The sequence below is a fragment of the Temnothorax nylanderi genome, unplaced genomic scaffold (genome assembly GCF_030848795.1).
Source record: "Temnothorax nylanderi isolate EJ_2023f unplaced genomic scaffold, tnyl_v1.0 TNYL_tig0043_pilon, whole genome shotgun sequence".
Classification (NCBI taxonomy): Eukaryota; Metazoa; Arthropoda; class Insecta; order Hymenoptera; family Formicidae; genus Temnothorax; species Temnothorax nylanderi.
Window position 1 is genome coordinate 1,242,509 of NW_027249105.1, and position 11,475 is coordinate 1,253,983.

Consider the following 11,475-nt stretch of genomic DNA (forward strand, 5'->3'; position numbering starts at 1 on the left):
AATTTATTCTGCGGCACCCCCCAGAATGTTTCAATTCGCAAAAAAATAATCCCTGCCAAAGCTCAGCTCGATCGGATAACGGAAACTCGTGCCCTCGGATTTTTAAACATTTGAGTTCTCTTGTATTAAAATGTTTATTCCATTAACATTGGTTTTTAAAGCGTATTTTCAAATCCGTTTTAAAAACCAATGTTGATGGAATAAACAGTTTAATACAAAAGAACTCAAATGTTTAAAAATCCGGGGGCACGGGTTTCCGTTATCCGATCGAGCTGAGCTTTGGCAGGGATTATTTTTTTGCGAATTGGAAACATTCTGAGGGGTGCCACAAAAAAAATTAAAAAAAATTTTTTTGTCGAGTAAATATATATAAGGACCACCCTAATAAATATATATATATATAAATTTATCTATACATTTTTACATTACGTTATTTATACATTATTACGTAATGTAAAAATGTATAGATAAATTTTTGTTTATCATATAAGTAATACTGATAATTTGTATACCTAACTTATATCAAGTTTTGTCAAAGGTAAGAGTCTCATCGTTAAACATAGATTTTACTTTCCGAATGAAGAAGTTTCTCCCAGAAACCTTCTTTTCCTCCCCTTGCTATGAGGAGGAAAAGAAGCACTTTACTGATCGATAAGTTCCATTCGAAGGGAACCTGCTAGCATGTGCTAAGCGACACGCCTACCAATATCATGGGGCTTTACTTCTCTCTACGTAATATTTAGTGTCAAAAGAATAAATACATAATATACTACTGTCGTCCGTATACAAGCTATGTCGTGCTTCGTGGAAACGATCGCGACAGCTGTGCCGCGACAATTATGAGAAAACACTGTAGGCGTATATATACATTTGCATTATACATGACCTGTCCAGGATCTTAAATTATCTCGCTTACCAAGGGCATGGAGTCTCCTAGGTAAGAATAAAAATTCGAAATCAGTTATCTAGACAAAGTCGGAGACGAAAGACTATTTGTGACTAAAACTATGAACGCCAACTCGAGTCACTATTATGGTGTTGTTAAGAAACTATCATCAGTGTCCGGTCAGTGGCCCTATCAGAGACCAATAACGAGACTGTTCTGTGTGATCTTGATGACTTTGAGCACTATTTCTATGATTATTCCACAGGTATAATCGTTAATTCTTAATAAAAATTATATAGCGAGAGCTTAAACGTTCGAATTTTTAGATAGCTAAATTTGTTACATGTGACGGAAACTTGCAATGTATTTTTGAAACTATGACGTCCTATATGTTGACAACCGTAACATTGGTGAAGCTGTATACGTGTTACTTTAACCGATGTAAAGTACGTAAAATTATTCATTTCTTGTGGCGTTTGCACATATTATGCAAAATGCCGAGAGTATACAATATCTCAAACTTACTGTTTGTGTGTATGTGTGTGTGTGTGTGTGTGTGTGTGTGTGTTCTATTATTAAAATATATTAGGCCACGAAGAAAGGTTTATCATTAATCGTTGGTACATCGCTAGATGAAAATTCTCATTGATCAGTTATTCGTTGATTGGAACGAATTGGAAACACCAGAAGAGTACGAAATTATGAAGAGGTATGCCATGAACGGGAGGCGATATTCTTTGGGATACTCGTGTAAGAATGAACCGTGCGATTTCCATCTTTTTTCATATATTTATCCCTGTCTGTTATTATTTTCGCGAAATTATTACAATTTAGCTATCGTTGGACGAACGCTTCGTCTGTGTTGCAGTGTATTGCTATTTTGCCGTGTATGTGTTTATGTCTGTGTCCCTCATACCGCAAGTGTTGGATATTGTTTTGCCTCTCAACGAATCCCGTCCTATACTATCGACATATCCAGGATATTACTTCGTTGACGAGAGGAAATATTTCTTCTACATCTTCTCGCATGCTATCATGGCCTGGGAAATTGCTATGACGGGTATAGTTACCCACGATTGCATGCTCCTAACTTACATCGAACACGTCTGCAGTATTTTCGCACTAGTCGGGTAAAGATCGACCTAGTATCGTTGAAAAAATTCATGTCACACAATCATCACAATATCATGGCAAATATATTTGCAGATTTCGGTTTGAACGATTGATGTACTCGTGTAAACGTAATAATAATGACACCGTGAACATTTCACATTCTCACGCAAGTGACACATATCGCAAGCGAATAGCGTTTTCCGTGTATACGCATCGAAAGGCTTTAAAGTGAGTAGTACATATAGCGGTACATAGTTAAGGACGTTCTCCGGTCCTTATACTAGAGAAAATCGATTTTCTTTAGATTTTCTTGAAACTGTGAATATACGTTAATTTAGGTGTGCTTTATGCGTGGTATAAATTTCAGTACCTCTTCCGGTATAAAAAATCAAGATGCTGAGCCTCAAAGTTTCAATTTTTACCAAAAAAATTTTTTAATTTAATTTTTTTTTAATTTTGGCATTTTTTCCTTATAGAACTCGACGAGAGGAGCAACTTTGGTCCTTTTGACCAACCTCGTATCTCTTACCGTTTGGCCTGGAAAACCTTTTCATTAGTAAAAGTTGAAACTTTGAGGCTCAGTATCTTTATTTTTTATACCGGAAGAGGTACTGAAATTTATACCACGCATAAAGCACACCTAAATTAACGTATATTCACAGTTTCAAGAAAATATAAAGAAAATCGATTTTCTCTAGTATAAGGACCGGAGAACGTCCTTAAGAGAAAAAGTGAGACAAAGGCGGCAGAAAGAGGAGAGGAAATTGATGTTGACTCGTGTTATTCGTGTATCCCTCGTTTTTCCCATAGATTCGCTCAATTGATCGAAGATACGTTTTCGTTAACGCTCGCCATACAAATAGCGCTAAATACAATAATGATCAGCATTACCTTGTTACAAGTACGTGTTTATTCATTTCAACATTTTATCGAACATATGTGTTCTGCATGCATCTAGAATCAGATATAACCGTACACTTTTTCAAATTATAAGAGAAGCTCCTCGCGCACACGCGAGGAGTTAAAATATCATTATTTTATTTTGTTTTGTTTTGAAGATCACGCAGCAGGACGCCGGTATTTTAGAAGTGATAAGGTACGCGATGTATGTCGTTGGTCAATTGATTCATTTGTTCTGTCTCAGTTTTGAGGGGCAAAAGCTAATAGATCACAGTCTTCAAACCCGCGATAAAATGTAAGATAAAAAATTTTTGTAATTATAGTCACATTATTACGGAATTTAGTTGGCGTATCACTGAAGCATTGCAGCTATAACAGCCTTTGGTACGAAACGCCCACCAAGTCGCAAAGGTTGCTTCTGTTTGTGATGCAAAAGAGTCTTCAGCCAATTTTCTTAAGCGCTGGCAAGATCTACATTTTCTCAATGGAGAACTTTACCATGGTAAAAATCCAATAGACATTGTTATTGCCGTAGAATAATATTATAGTTTATTTAATAATCCGGGTTTTCGTGCAAAGATCGTGCAAACTTCAATGTCATACTTTACCGTACTCTCGTCTTTGGATTAATTAAGCAAAACGATCAATGTCCAAATGTCAGTCCTGCATCCAGTCCGTCTGCAAAAATTATATTTCTTATGTGATATCAAGGCAGGTTTGTTGCCCGTTTGCGCGTAAGTAACATTTATGGCAACCTTGATTGTAATATTGACTATAGTGAATTTGTATCTCTGTGTATTAATACTTGAAATCAAGCAAAAGTTGCATATCGTGAGAAAGATATTCGTAACTCCGAAATGTTTTGTCTAGTGAAAGAATAAATATACATAAAAATTATTAGATTGTATTTGTAAGGTTTAATAATTTACAATTAGAAAAACTGTAATCTTTGCGATTGCGTAACGCAATATATGTAGATGGACTTACCGATATAACCGATAGTTTCGCGATACAAGTTACAACAATAATGAGTCACGCTTATTCGTTGTTATCACGAGGAAAATGTAAGGTAAACTCGCTCTACTCTCACGGTCTTCCACGACGTCTACTCAAGTATAAGCATATACATATATCTTTTACTCGTGTTGTCTAAGTCGTCGAAGATGGGTGTTAAATTTGAAAACGAATTCTCTGCTGTCAATTGCTTAGAATGCAATTGGTGCAATAAACTGTACGTTGTATCGTCAGTTTCTAGAATGAGAAAAGAAAAGGGAAGAAATGTAAGTAATGTGACCGCCCGTATATTAAAAGTTTCAAGTTTTCTTGGAAATTCTATAATCGATACGTGCCGTGCGCGGGAGAGTCTTCGCAAAATGAATTCACAGAACGTGCTTGTCAATGGGGCTTGTCAATCTACGACATCTACGTAAATATTATCCCTGTCTCCTATGAGAACCACGTGTCACTCGTTACCGTAAGGAGACATACTGCAATTGCTGTGCGAAACTATTGTAAGGGTATAGCATTTATATTATATATGATATGTGTTTGAGATCTCAGGCTATATTTCTCGTAGTACCATGAGATGGGGACTTGAATAAAACGAGGACTTTAGCGACAAATTTTAAATCAGTCGTCCACGCGAGGTCAGAGACGAAGGATCGCCTGCGAGCTATGGATACCGTTATTTGGGATCATTATTATGACATTGTTAAAAGAGTCTCATCGTTGGCTGGTCAGTGGCCTTACCAGAGACCAAAAACAAGATTGCTCTGTGTCGGCTTGGTAACCCTGAGCACATTTTCTATGAATGTTCCACAGGTAAGAGGTTTCGTCTTTTTTTTTTTTACGAACATTATTTTTTACAAAGAGGTGTAATATGTATAGTGAAGTTTTTATAGCCCGATTAAACAATAATACTTCCAGATGGCCAGATTTGTAACATGTCACAAAGACTTGCAATGTATTTTTGAAACTATGACATCATTTATGTTAGCAACCATGAGTTTGGTGAAACTGTACACGTGCTACCTTAATCGTTACAAAGTACTATGTAGATACAAAGTTCTCTCTCTCTCAGAGTCGGCGCGTTCCTCTTTCTCGAACAAATTGAAATTGAATTGGATATATATATATATATATATATATATATACCTTATTTTTGCTCGCGATAAAACTTTTCAATGTGTAGATAGCCTTGATAGCATGGAAGAGGTCCAATCAATATTTAAGTTATCGCCATCGTATTATAGATATAATAATACGTTTCGTGGAGATATTTCGGCATGAATAGTTTCGATCATATTTGCGATACGCACGTTACGCACATACTCTCCTCGCGTTCAATCAATTTCGGAAATTGTATTTTAGTGATCAATAAAAGAATAATCCTTTTATAATAACAAAATCCTCTAACAACGAATCTCAATGATAATGTTATATTACGTACGAGGTACGAGGAGAGAACGAGAAGGCGAGCTCTTTTCTGCTATCTGTTCGACCTCCTCGTTACATATATATATATACCCCATATAAAATACAAATCAGGTTGTTCAGATGGGATTTCCTGATGAGTACGAAGAGTGTACGAGTGTAAGGGTGTAAGGGTGTAAGGATGTTCGATACATTCATATATACCAAGATAGAGAACTTTAATAGTGTTACACTCATTGAGCAAAGTCTATATCGAGTCAATAAAATCAATTTCATGGAAACAAGGGCCGCGCTGACTCGTAACTCTGGAAAATCCACAGCGATTACGCTGCGTTTATTACACATTATAACATTATTACATCAATCGTTTCGTAGCGTTTAAATTACTTTCAAATTTACAATATCTCAACAAGCTTTAGAATGCCATCGATCGTAGTGGATTAATCTACAAAGATATATATCCATTGTCATAATCGGTTCTTAGATGAAAGAGCTCACCGATCATTTGTTTGTCGACTGGAATGCACTGGAAACGTCAGAAGAGTACAAAATTATGACGAAATATGCCAAGAATGGCAGACGATATTCCTTGGGATACTCGTGTAAGAATAAACTGTGCGATCTCCATCCGTGCATTTGTTTCTCTGCTCCTTTTCTTTTGTATGAAAATACACAATTTAACAATAATCAGATGTTTACTTTATCTCTCGCGTAGTGTATTGCTTTGTAGCCCTTTGTCTATTTTTGTCAATGTCTCTCATACCGCAAGTGTTGGATGTTGTATTACCTCTCAACAAATCCCGCCCTATTCTACTGACGTATCCAGGATATTACTTCGTCGATGAAAGAGAATACTTCTTCTACATCTTCTTGCATGCTGTCCTAGCCTGGGAAATTGCTATAACTGGATTAGTCGCCCACGACTGCATATTTGTTACTTACGTTGAACATGTTTGCAGTATGTTTGCTATAGTCGGGTAAGCGGATAATTTTCCAGATCAAGTCAGATTTCACGCAAAATGAGTATCGTACGAATTGCTTGCAGATTTCGTTTTGAACATTTATTTTGTAATCAATGCAACCAAGTGAAAACTATTGATACTGATAATACGAATGATACACCCTGCAAAAGAGTCGCGTTTATTGTGCATGCGCATCGAGAAGCTTTAAGGTAAAGCGAATGATTAGTCGCCCAGTACCATTAACAATAAGTCGTAGCAGCATATGTGTAACTACAGAAAAAAATGTATCTCAATTTAACAATAAAAGAATATCCAGAAAAACTCGACAAAAAATTCGACAAAAATTCGTGGCTTTCAAGAATCTTGCTCGTTTGCCACAGGTACGCGCAACTTCTTGAAGATACGTTTAACGTACCTTTCGCTATGCAGATACTGATAGTGACGATAGGGATGAGCATTACATTGCTACAAGTACGTATTTGTTTATTATGAAAGAGATCAAGAGAGTGGCACTTACTACTCTGCAAAATATTAAAATCGATATTTTTTGTGCTTTTTTTGTGAAGATGATGCAGCAGAACGACAGCAGCAACATTTTAGAAACAATGAGGTACGCGTTATACGTCATTGGTGAACTGATACATTTGTTCTTTCTCAGTTTCGAAGGGCAAAAGCTGATAGATCATAGTCTTCAGATACGCAACAAAATGTAAGAGATTTTTCTTTCTTAAAAAAAAAAAATCTATCATTTATCTGCATATTTCTTATGTACTTCATATATTCGTGTGAAACATTATAGATATAATAGCTGTTGGTACAAAGTATCCATCAAGTCACAGAAATTAATTATATTGGTGATGATAAGGAGTCTTCGATTGAGTTTCTTAAGCGCCGGCAAAGTTTACATTTTCTCTCTGGAGAGCTTTACTACGGTAAAACGAGGATTATTACGAGCAAATGTTGCTTTGAAGCTTCTTTAACGACACGTGGCACTTTTACTTTAAAGGTTCTACAAACTTCGATGTCATACTGTACGGTACTCGCGTCCTTTCAATAGCTGCTGTCCCATTCGATTAATTGCGCGATGGCATCATTGTCAAGGAAGCAAAACGTGTACCGCTATGAGAAATTTTCCTGTTAGAATAGTATATATTATTGTTAATCGTCATGTACGTAATATTTTCAATTTGTATTAATTTGCATTTACTGTTCAATTTGTTCAATGCTATCGAATGTCCGAGTATCGTTCTGTGCCGCACACGAATTTAACTTCTCGCGAGTCTCCAAATGAGAGGGTTCAATTTCCAGAGAACCGCCGAGCGAGAAAAAATAAAACGTTCTGAAGCCGATCGATATATGTTCCATTTGAAAGGAACTTGCAAAACGTTACGGCATAACCGTCACCGTCTACGGTCACCGTAGTTTCACTTTCCCCTACGTCTACGTTATATTTACTGTCAAGGAAATAAATGCGACTCGTGCCCGTATAAAGAGATACGTGTCATTCATTGCTGCGTAGAGACAGACTGCGATTAGCTAGACTATAGACGAAAACATTGTAGGGGGGCATTAGTGGCATTACTATTTAATATGTCCAAGGTCTCTTAAATTAACCCCATGCCCCCATGTAGTATATGGCGGGGGCTCCCCGGAGGGGGGGAGTAAAGACTTGGGTGAAATAAAATTCTCAAGTTAGTCGATTGGACGAAGCTGTCTTTGAACTATGAATTTCACCTCGAGCCATTATTACAGCGTCGTTAAGAAAATGTCATCATTAGTTGGTCAGTGGCCGTATCAGGACTCAAAAACAAAATTAATCTGTTTGAGCCTCGTGACTTTGAGCACGTTTTCCATAATTATTCCACAGGTAATTGATAATCCTTGATCAAAATTAAAATTGATGAGAGGAAGCGTAGGCAGTAGGAATTTTTTTACCGGATAAGATAAGTGGTATATTTCCAGATAGCTCAATTCGTCGTATGCGACGGGGATTTGCAATGTATATTTCAAACCCTGGCAGCACTTATATTGACGATAGTAACATTGGTGAAGCTGTACACGTGTTACTTCAACCAATATAAAGTACGTTAGCACTGTGTTACGACCTGCTCTATGATCTGCAATTTATTATGTGTGCCCGAGATTGCGGTATATATCTCAAGTTTTAATATATTTCATCGTAAAGTGCGTTAAGCTATGAAGAAAAGTTGATTATTAATTGCAGTAATCCTAGATGAAAGTTCTGATTGATCGACTATTCGTCGAATGGAAGGAATTGAAAACACCGGAAGAGCAAGAAATTATGAAGAGATATGCCGAGAATTGCAGACGATATTCCTTGGGATATTCGTGTAAGAATGAATCGTGCAATTTTTATCTCTTTGTACCTTTATCTCGCTACATATATATATGCCGTTTTTTAAATGAAAATTCAACGATGTTGTTAAACGATCCCTTCATTTATTTTGCAGTATATATGTTCACATCTGTATTTCTGTTTGTGTGTATGTCTCTTATACCCCCACTACTGGATATCGTATTACCTCTCAACGAATCTCGCCCCGTACTGCCAGCTCACCCGGGATATTACTTTGTCGATGAAGAAGAATATTTCATCTATATCTTTTTGCACGCTCTCGTGGCCTGGGAAATTGCCGTGATCGGGGTAGTGGCACACGATTGTATGCTCCTAACTTACATCGAACATGTCTGCAGTATTTTGGCACTAGTCGGGTAAAAATTTGTCGTAATTATTGTTGAAAAATTGATATCACGCACATCGCAATATCGTTGCGAATACATTTGCAGATTTCGATTCGAACAATTGATGTATAAACGTAATGACGCTGTGAAAGCTTTACATTCTCATGTACACGTAAATGACACGTACCGTAAACGAATTGCATTTTCCGTGTGCACGCATCGAAAGGCTTTAAAGTGAGTACATCGACGTAAAGAGAAAAAGCGAGACAAAGAGGCGAAAAAGGAGAGAGAGGGGGGAGGGGGTGGGGGAGAGAGGGGGGAGGGGGAGAGAGAGAGAGAGAGAGAGAAATGTCGACTCGTATTACTCGTGTATCCCTCGTTTTTGCCATAGATTCGCTCAACTGATCGAAGATACGTTTTCATTAACGCTGGCTATACAAGTGGCGCTAAATACAATATTGATCAGCATGACCCTGTTACAAGTACGTTTTTATTTGTTACAAAATTCTATCCAATATAAGGGTAGAGAGAGAATTTGGACATGTCCTTTTACACCTGAGAGATAAGAATGAAATAATCATAATACATTTCATAAAATTGTGAGAAAACGCACGAGGAATTAATTAAAATGTTTTATACTTTTCATATAATCACGTGAGATCACGCAGCGGAACGCCAGTGTTTTTATAGTGGTGAGGTACGTAGTGTATGTCCTTAGTCAACTGATTCACCTATTCTGCCTCAGTTTCGAGGGACAGAAGCTGATAGATCACAGTCTTCAAACCCGCGATAAAATGTAAGACGAATGATCTTGTGACAATTACTTTATTGGAATTTAGTTAGCGTATCATTCAAGCATTGCAGCTATAATAGCCTTTGGTACGAAACGCCCACCAAGTCGCAAAAGATGCTTCTGTTTGTGATGGAAAAGGCCCTTCATCCTATTTTTTTGAGCGCCTGTAAGATTTACATTTTCTCAATGGAGAACTTCAGCATGGTGAGAGAAAGAAGCGACATCACGAGAGCGCGATATGCAATCGCGGCATCGTAAGATGATACAATATATCTTAGGCTGCGGTCCACTTGACGTTACAAATGCTTCGAAGCATTCCTCTTCTCTTTTCTTTCAATGAAGAAAGAAGGAGAAGAAGAACGCTCCAAAGCATTTGTAGCGTCAAGTGGACCGCAGCCTTAATAATACAATAATACAATTTCAATAATACTTTTAAGGTTGTGCAAACTTCGATGTCATACTTCACGGTACTCGCATCTTTGGAATAATTATGCAATGGTCAGTGCAAAATGGTGCACTGATTAGTCTTGCATCTAGTCTTTTTTTTTTATTTTTTTTTCCCAAGAAATTATCTAGTTTCTATCTTAATGATGATAATGACAGTAAGATGAGTTTATTATCTATATGCCATTATAATATCTCTAATATATGTGTAATGTAATCTCTACTATTATATAGCGATTCCGTTTCGATAACTTGTTGATCGATGATTTGTTGAAATTGAAATGGCGCGAATAAGTAAATGCATGTATAAATTATACAGTTGTGTGTTGTGTTTCATTACCATGAAAGACGTAATTCAACGTAATCCGTAAGGGCGTAAGGGATAGTTTCATGTAACGTGCGCACGATACAAAGTACTTACGAGTTGTCGTTTTATCGTGCGAAAAGCGCGTCTAAAGTCTAAGGTGAAATGTTATTTCCTCACGAGCAAAAATCTGCAATCTGCGCGAAAGTATCGTGTCGTCTTGGAAATTCGGTTAGAGATGGACACGTCCTTAATTTGAGGCAACAAACGAACGAACGCGAATAAATTATAATTATTATAAATCTTCAAAAGAAAAAATTCTTGTACAAATCCCTATCTTGTCCCCCCCATTGCCTAATTGTTAATCGCAATTACTTTCAGCAATGCCCCCGTGGATGCCCCGTTCTCGAGGTCTATTCCTTTAAAAAAAGAAAGAAAAGAAAAGAAAAGAAAAAAGAAAGGGAGGAAAAAAGGAAAAAAAAAGAGGAAAAGAGAAAGAAACGTTTTGCCACACTTATGTTGGAGAAAAAACTCGTTGAATTGTTTTGGATATTCGAATGGATGCGTTCTACACGGAGAGTTAATACGTACTTGGTTACGGCGTGAAATGATGTTTCGTCATCTTTTACCGATAGACAATAGAGCATTTATTTTTATGTTTTTATACCCACGGGTCAACAATCGTGCTATCTTTTATCTGTAAGACCGTTGATTATATACACTGAAAAAAAAATGTTCTGGATTTTAGTAAATATTAGTTTGCATACAACTGTGACTCCATTTACTAAAATAAAGAAAAATTTCCTTTTTATTAGTATATTTTTTTCTCAGTGAATACACATATACTAATAAAAAGGAAATTTTTCTTTATTTTAGTAAATGGAGTCACAGTTGTATGCGAACTAATATTTACTAAAATCCAGAACATTTTTTTCTT

The 11,475-nt window shown here is 36.7% G+C and overlaps 3 protein-coding genes across 4 annotated transcripts; all 3 read left to right on the top strand.

The window, feature by feature from the left end:
- Positions 1–957: 957 nt before the first annotated feature.
- Positions 958–3,567, top strand: LOC139771713 (odorant receptor 4-like). Its single transcript, XM_071704685.1, has 9 exons — positions 958–1,151; positions 1,213–1,332; positions 1,519–1,636; positions 1,755–2,016; positions 2,093–2,227; positions 2,810–2,900; positions 3,058–3,194; positions 3,269–3,401; positions 3,479–3,567. Exons 1-9 carry the CDS (start codon positions 1,008–1,010, stop codon positions 3,527–3,529), a joined length of 1,191 nt encoding a protein of 396 aa, XP_071560786.1. The 5' UTR covers positions 958–1,007; the 3' UTR covers positions 3,530–3,567.
- A 1,193-nt stretch (positions 3,568–4,760) lies between these two features.
- On the top strand, positions 4,761–7,601 carry LOC139771715 (uncharacterized). The gene is made up of 7 exons (XM_071704686.1): positions 4,761–4,945; positions 5,817–5,934; positions 6,048–6,309; positions 6,378–6,503; positions 6,675–6,765; positions 6,861–7,003; positions 7,094–7,601. The coding sequence occupies exons 1-7, from the start codon at positions 4,826–4,828 to the stop codon at positions 7,272–7,274; spliced, it is 1,041 nt and encodes a 346-aa protein (XP_071560787.1). The 5' UTR covers positions 4,761–4,825; the 3' UTR covers positions 7,275–7,601.
- A 21-nt stretch (positions 7,602–7,622) lies between these two features.
- LOC139771709 (odorant receptor 13a-like) lies at positions 7,623–10,548 on the top strand. Of its 2 annotated transcripts, XM_071704680.1 has the most exons (9): positions 7,623–8,161; positions 8,257–8,376; positions 8,528–8,645; positions 8,766–9,027; positions 9,103–9,231; positions 9,389–9,479; positions 9,657–9,793; positions 9,862–9,994; positions 10,228–10,548. In XM_071704680.1, the coding sequence occupies exons 1-9, from the start codon at positions 8,018–8,020 to the stop codon at positions 10,276–10,278; spliced, it is 1,185 nt and encodes a 394-aa protein (XP_071560781.1). In that variant the 5' UTR covers positions 7,623–8,017; the 3' UTR covers positions 10,279–10,548. The 2 variants fall into 2 exon arrangements, with proteins under 2 accessions (XP_071560781.1, XP_071560780.1); XM_071704679.1 differs by lacking the exons at positions 7,623–8,161; positions 10,228–10,548 and having other exon boundaries at positions 8,359–8,442; positions 8,519–9,027; positions 9,862–10,061.
- The last annotated feature ends 927 nt before the right edge of the window (positions 10,549–11,475 follow it).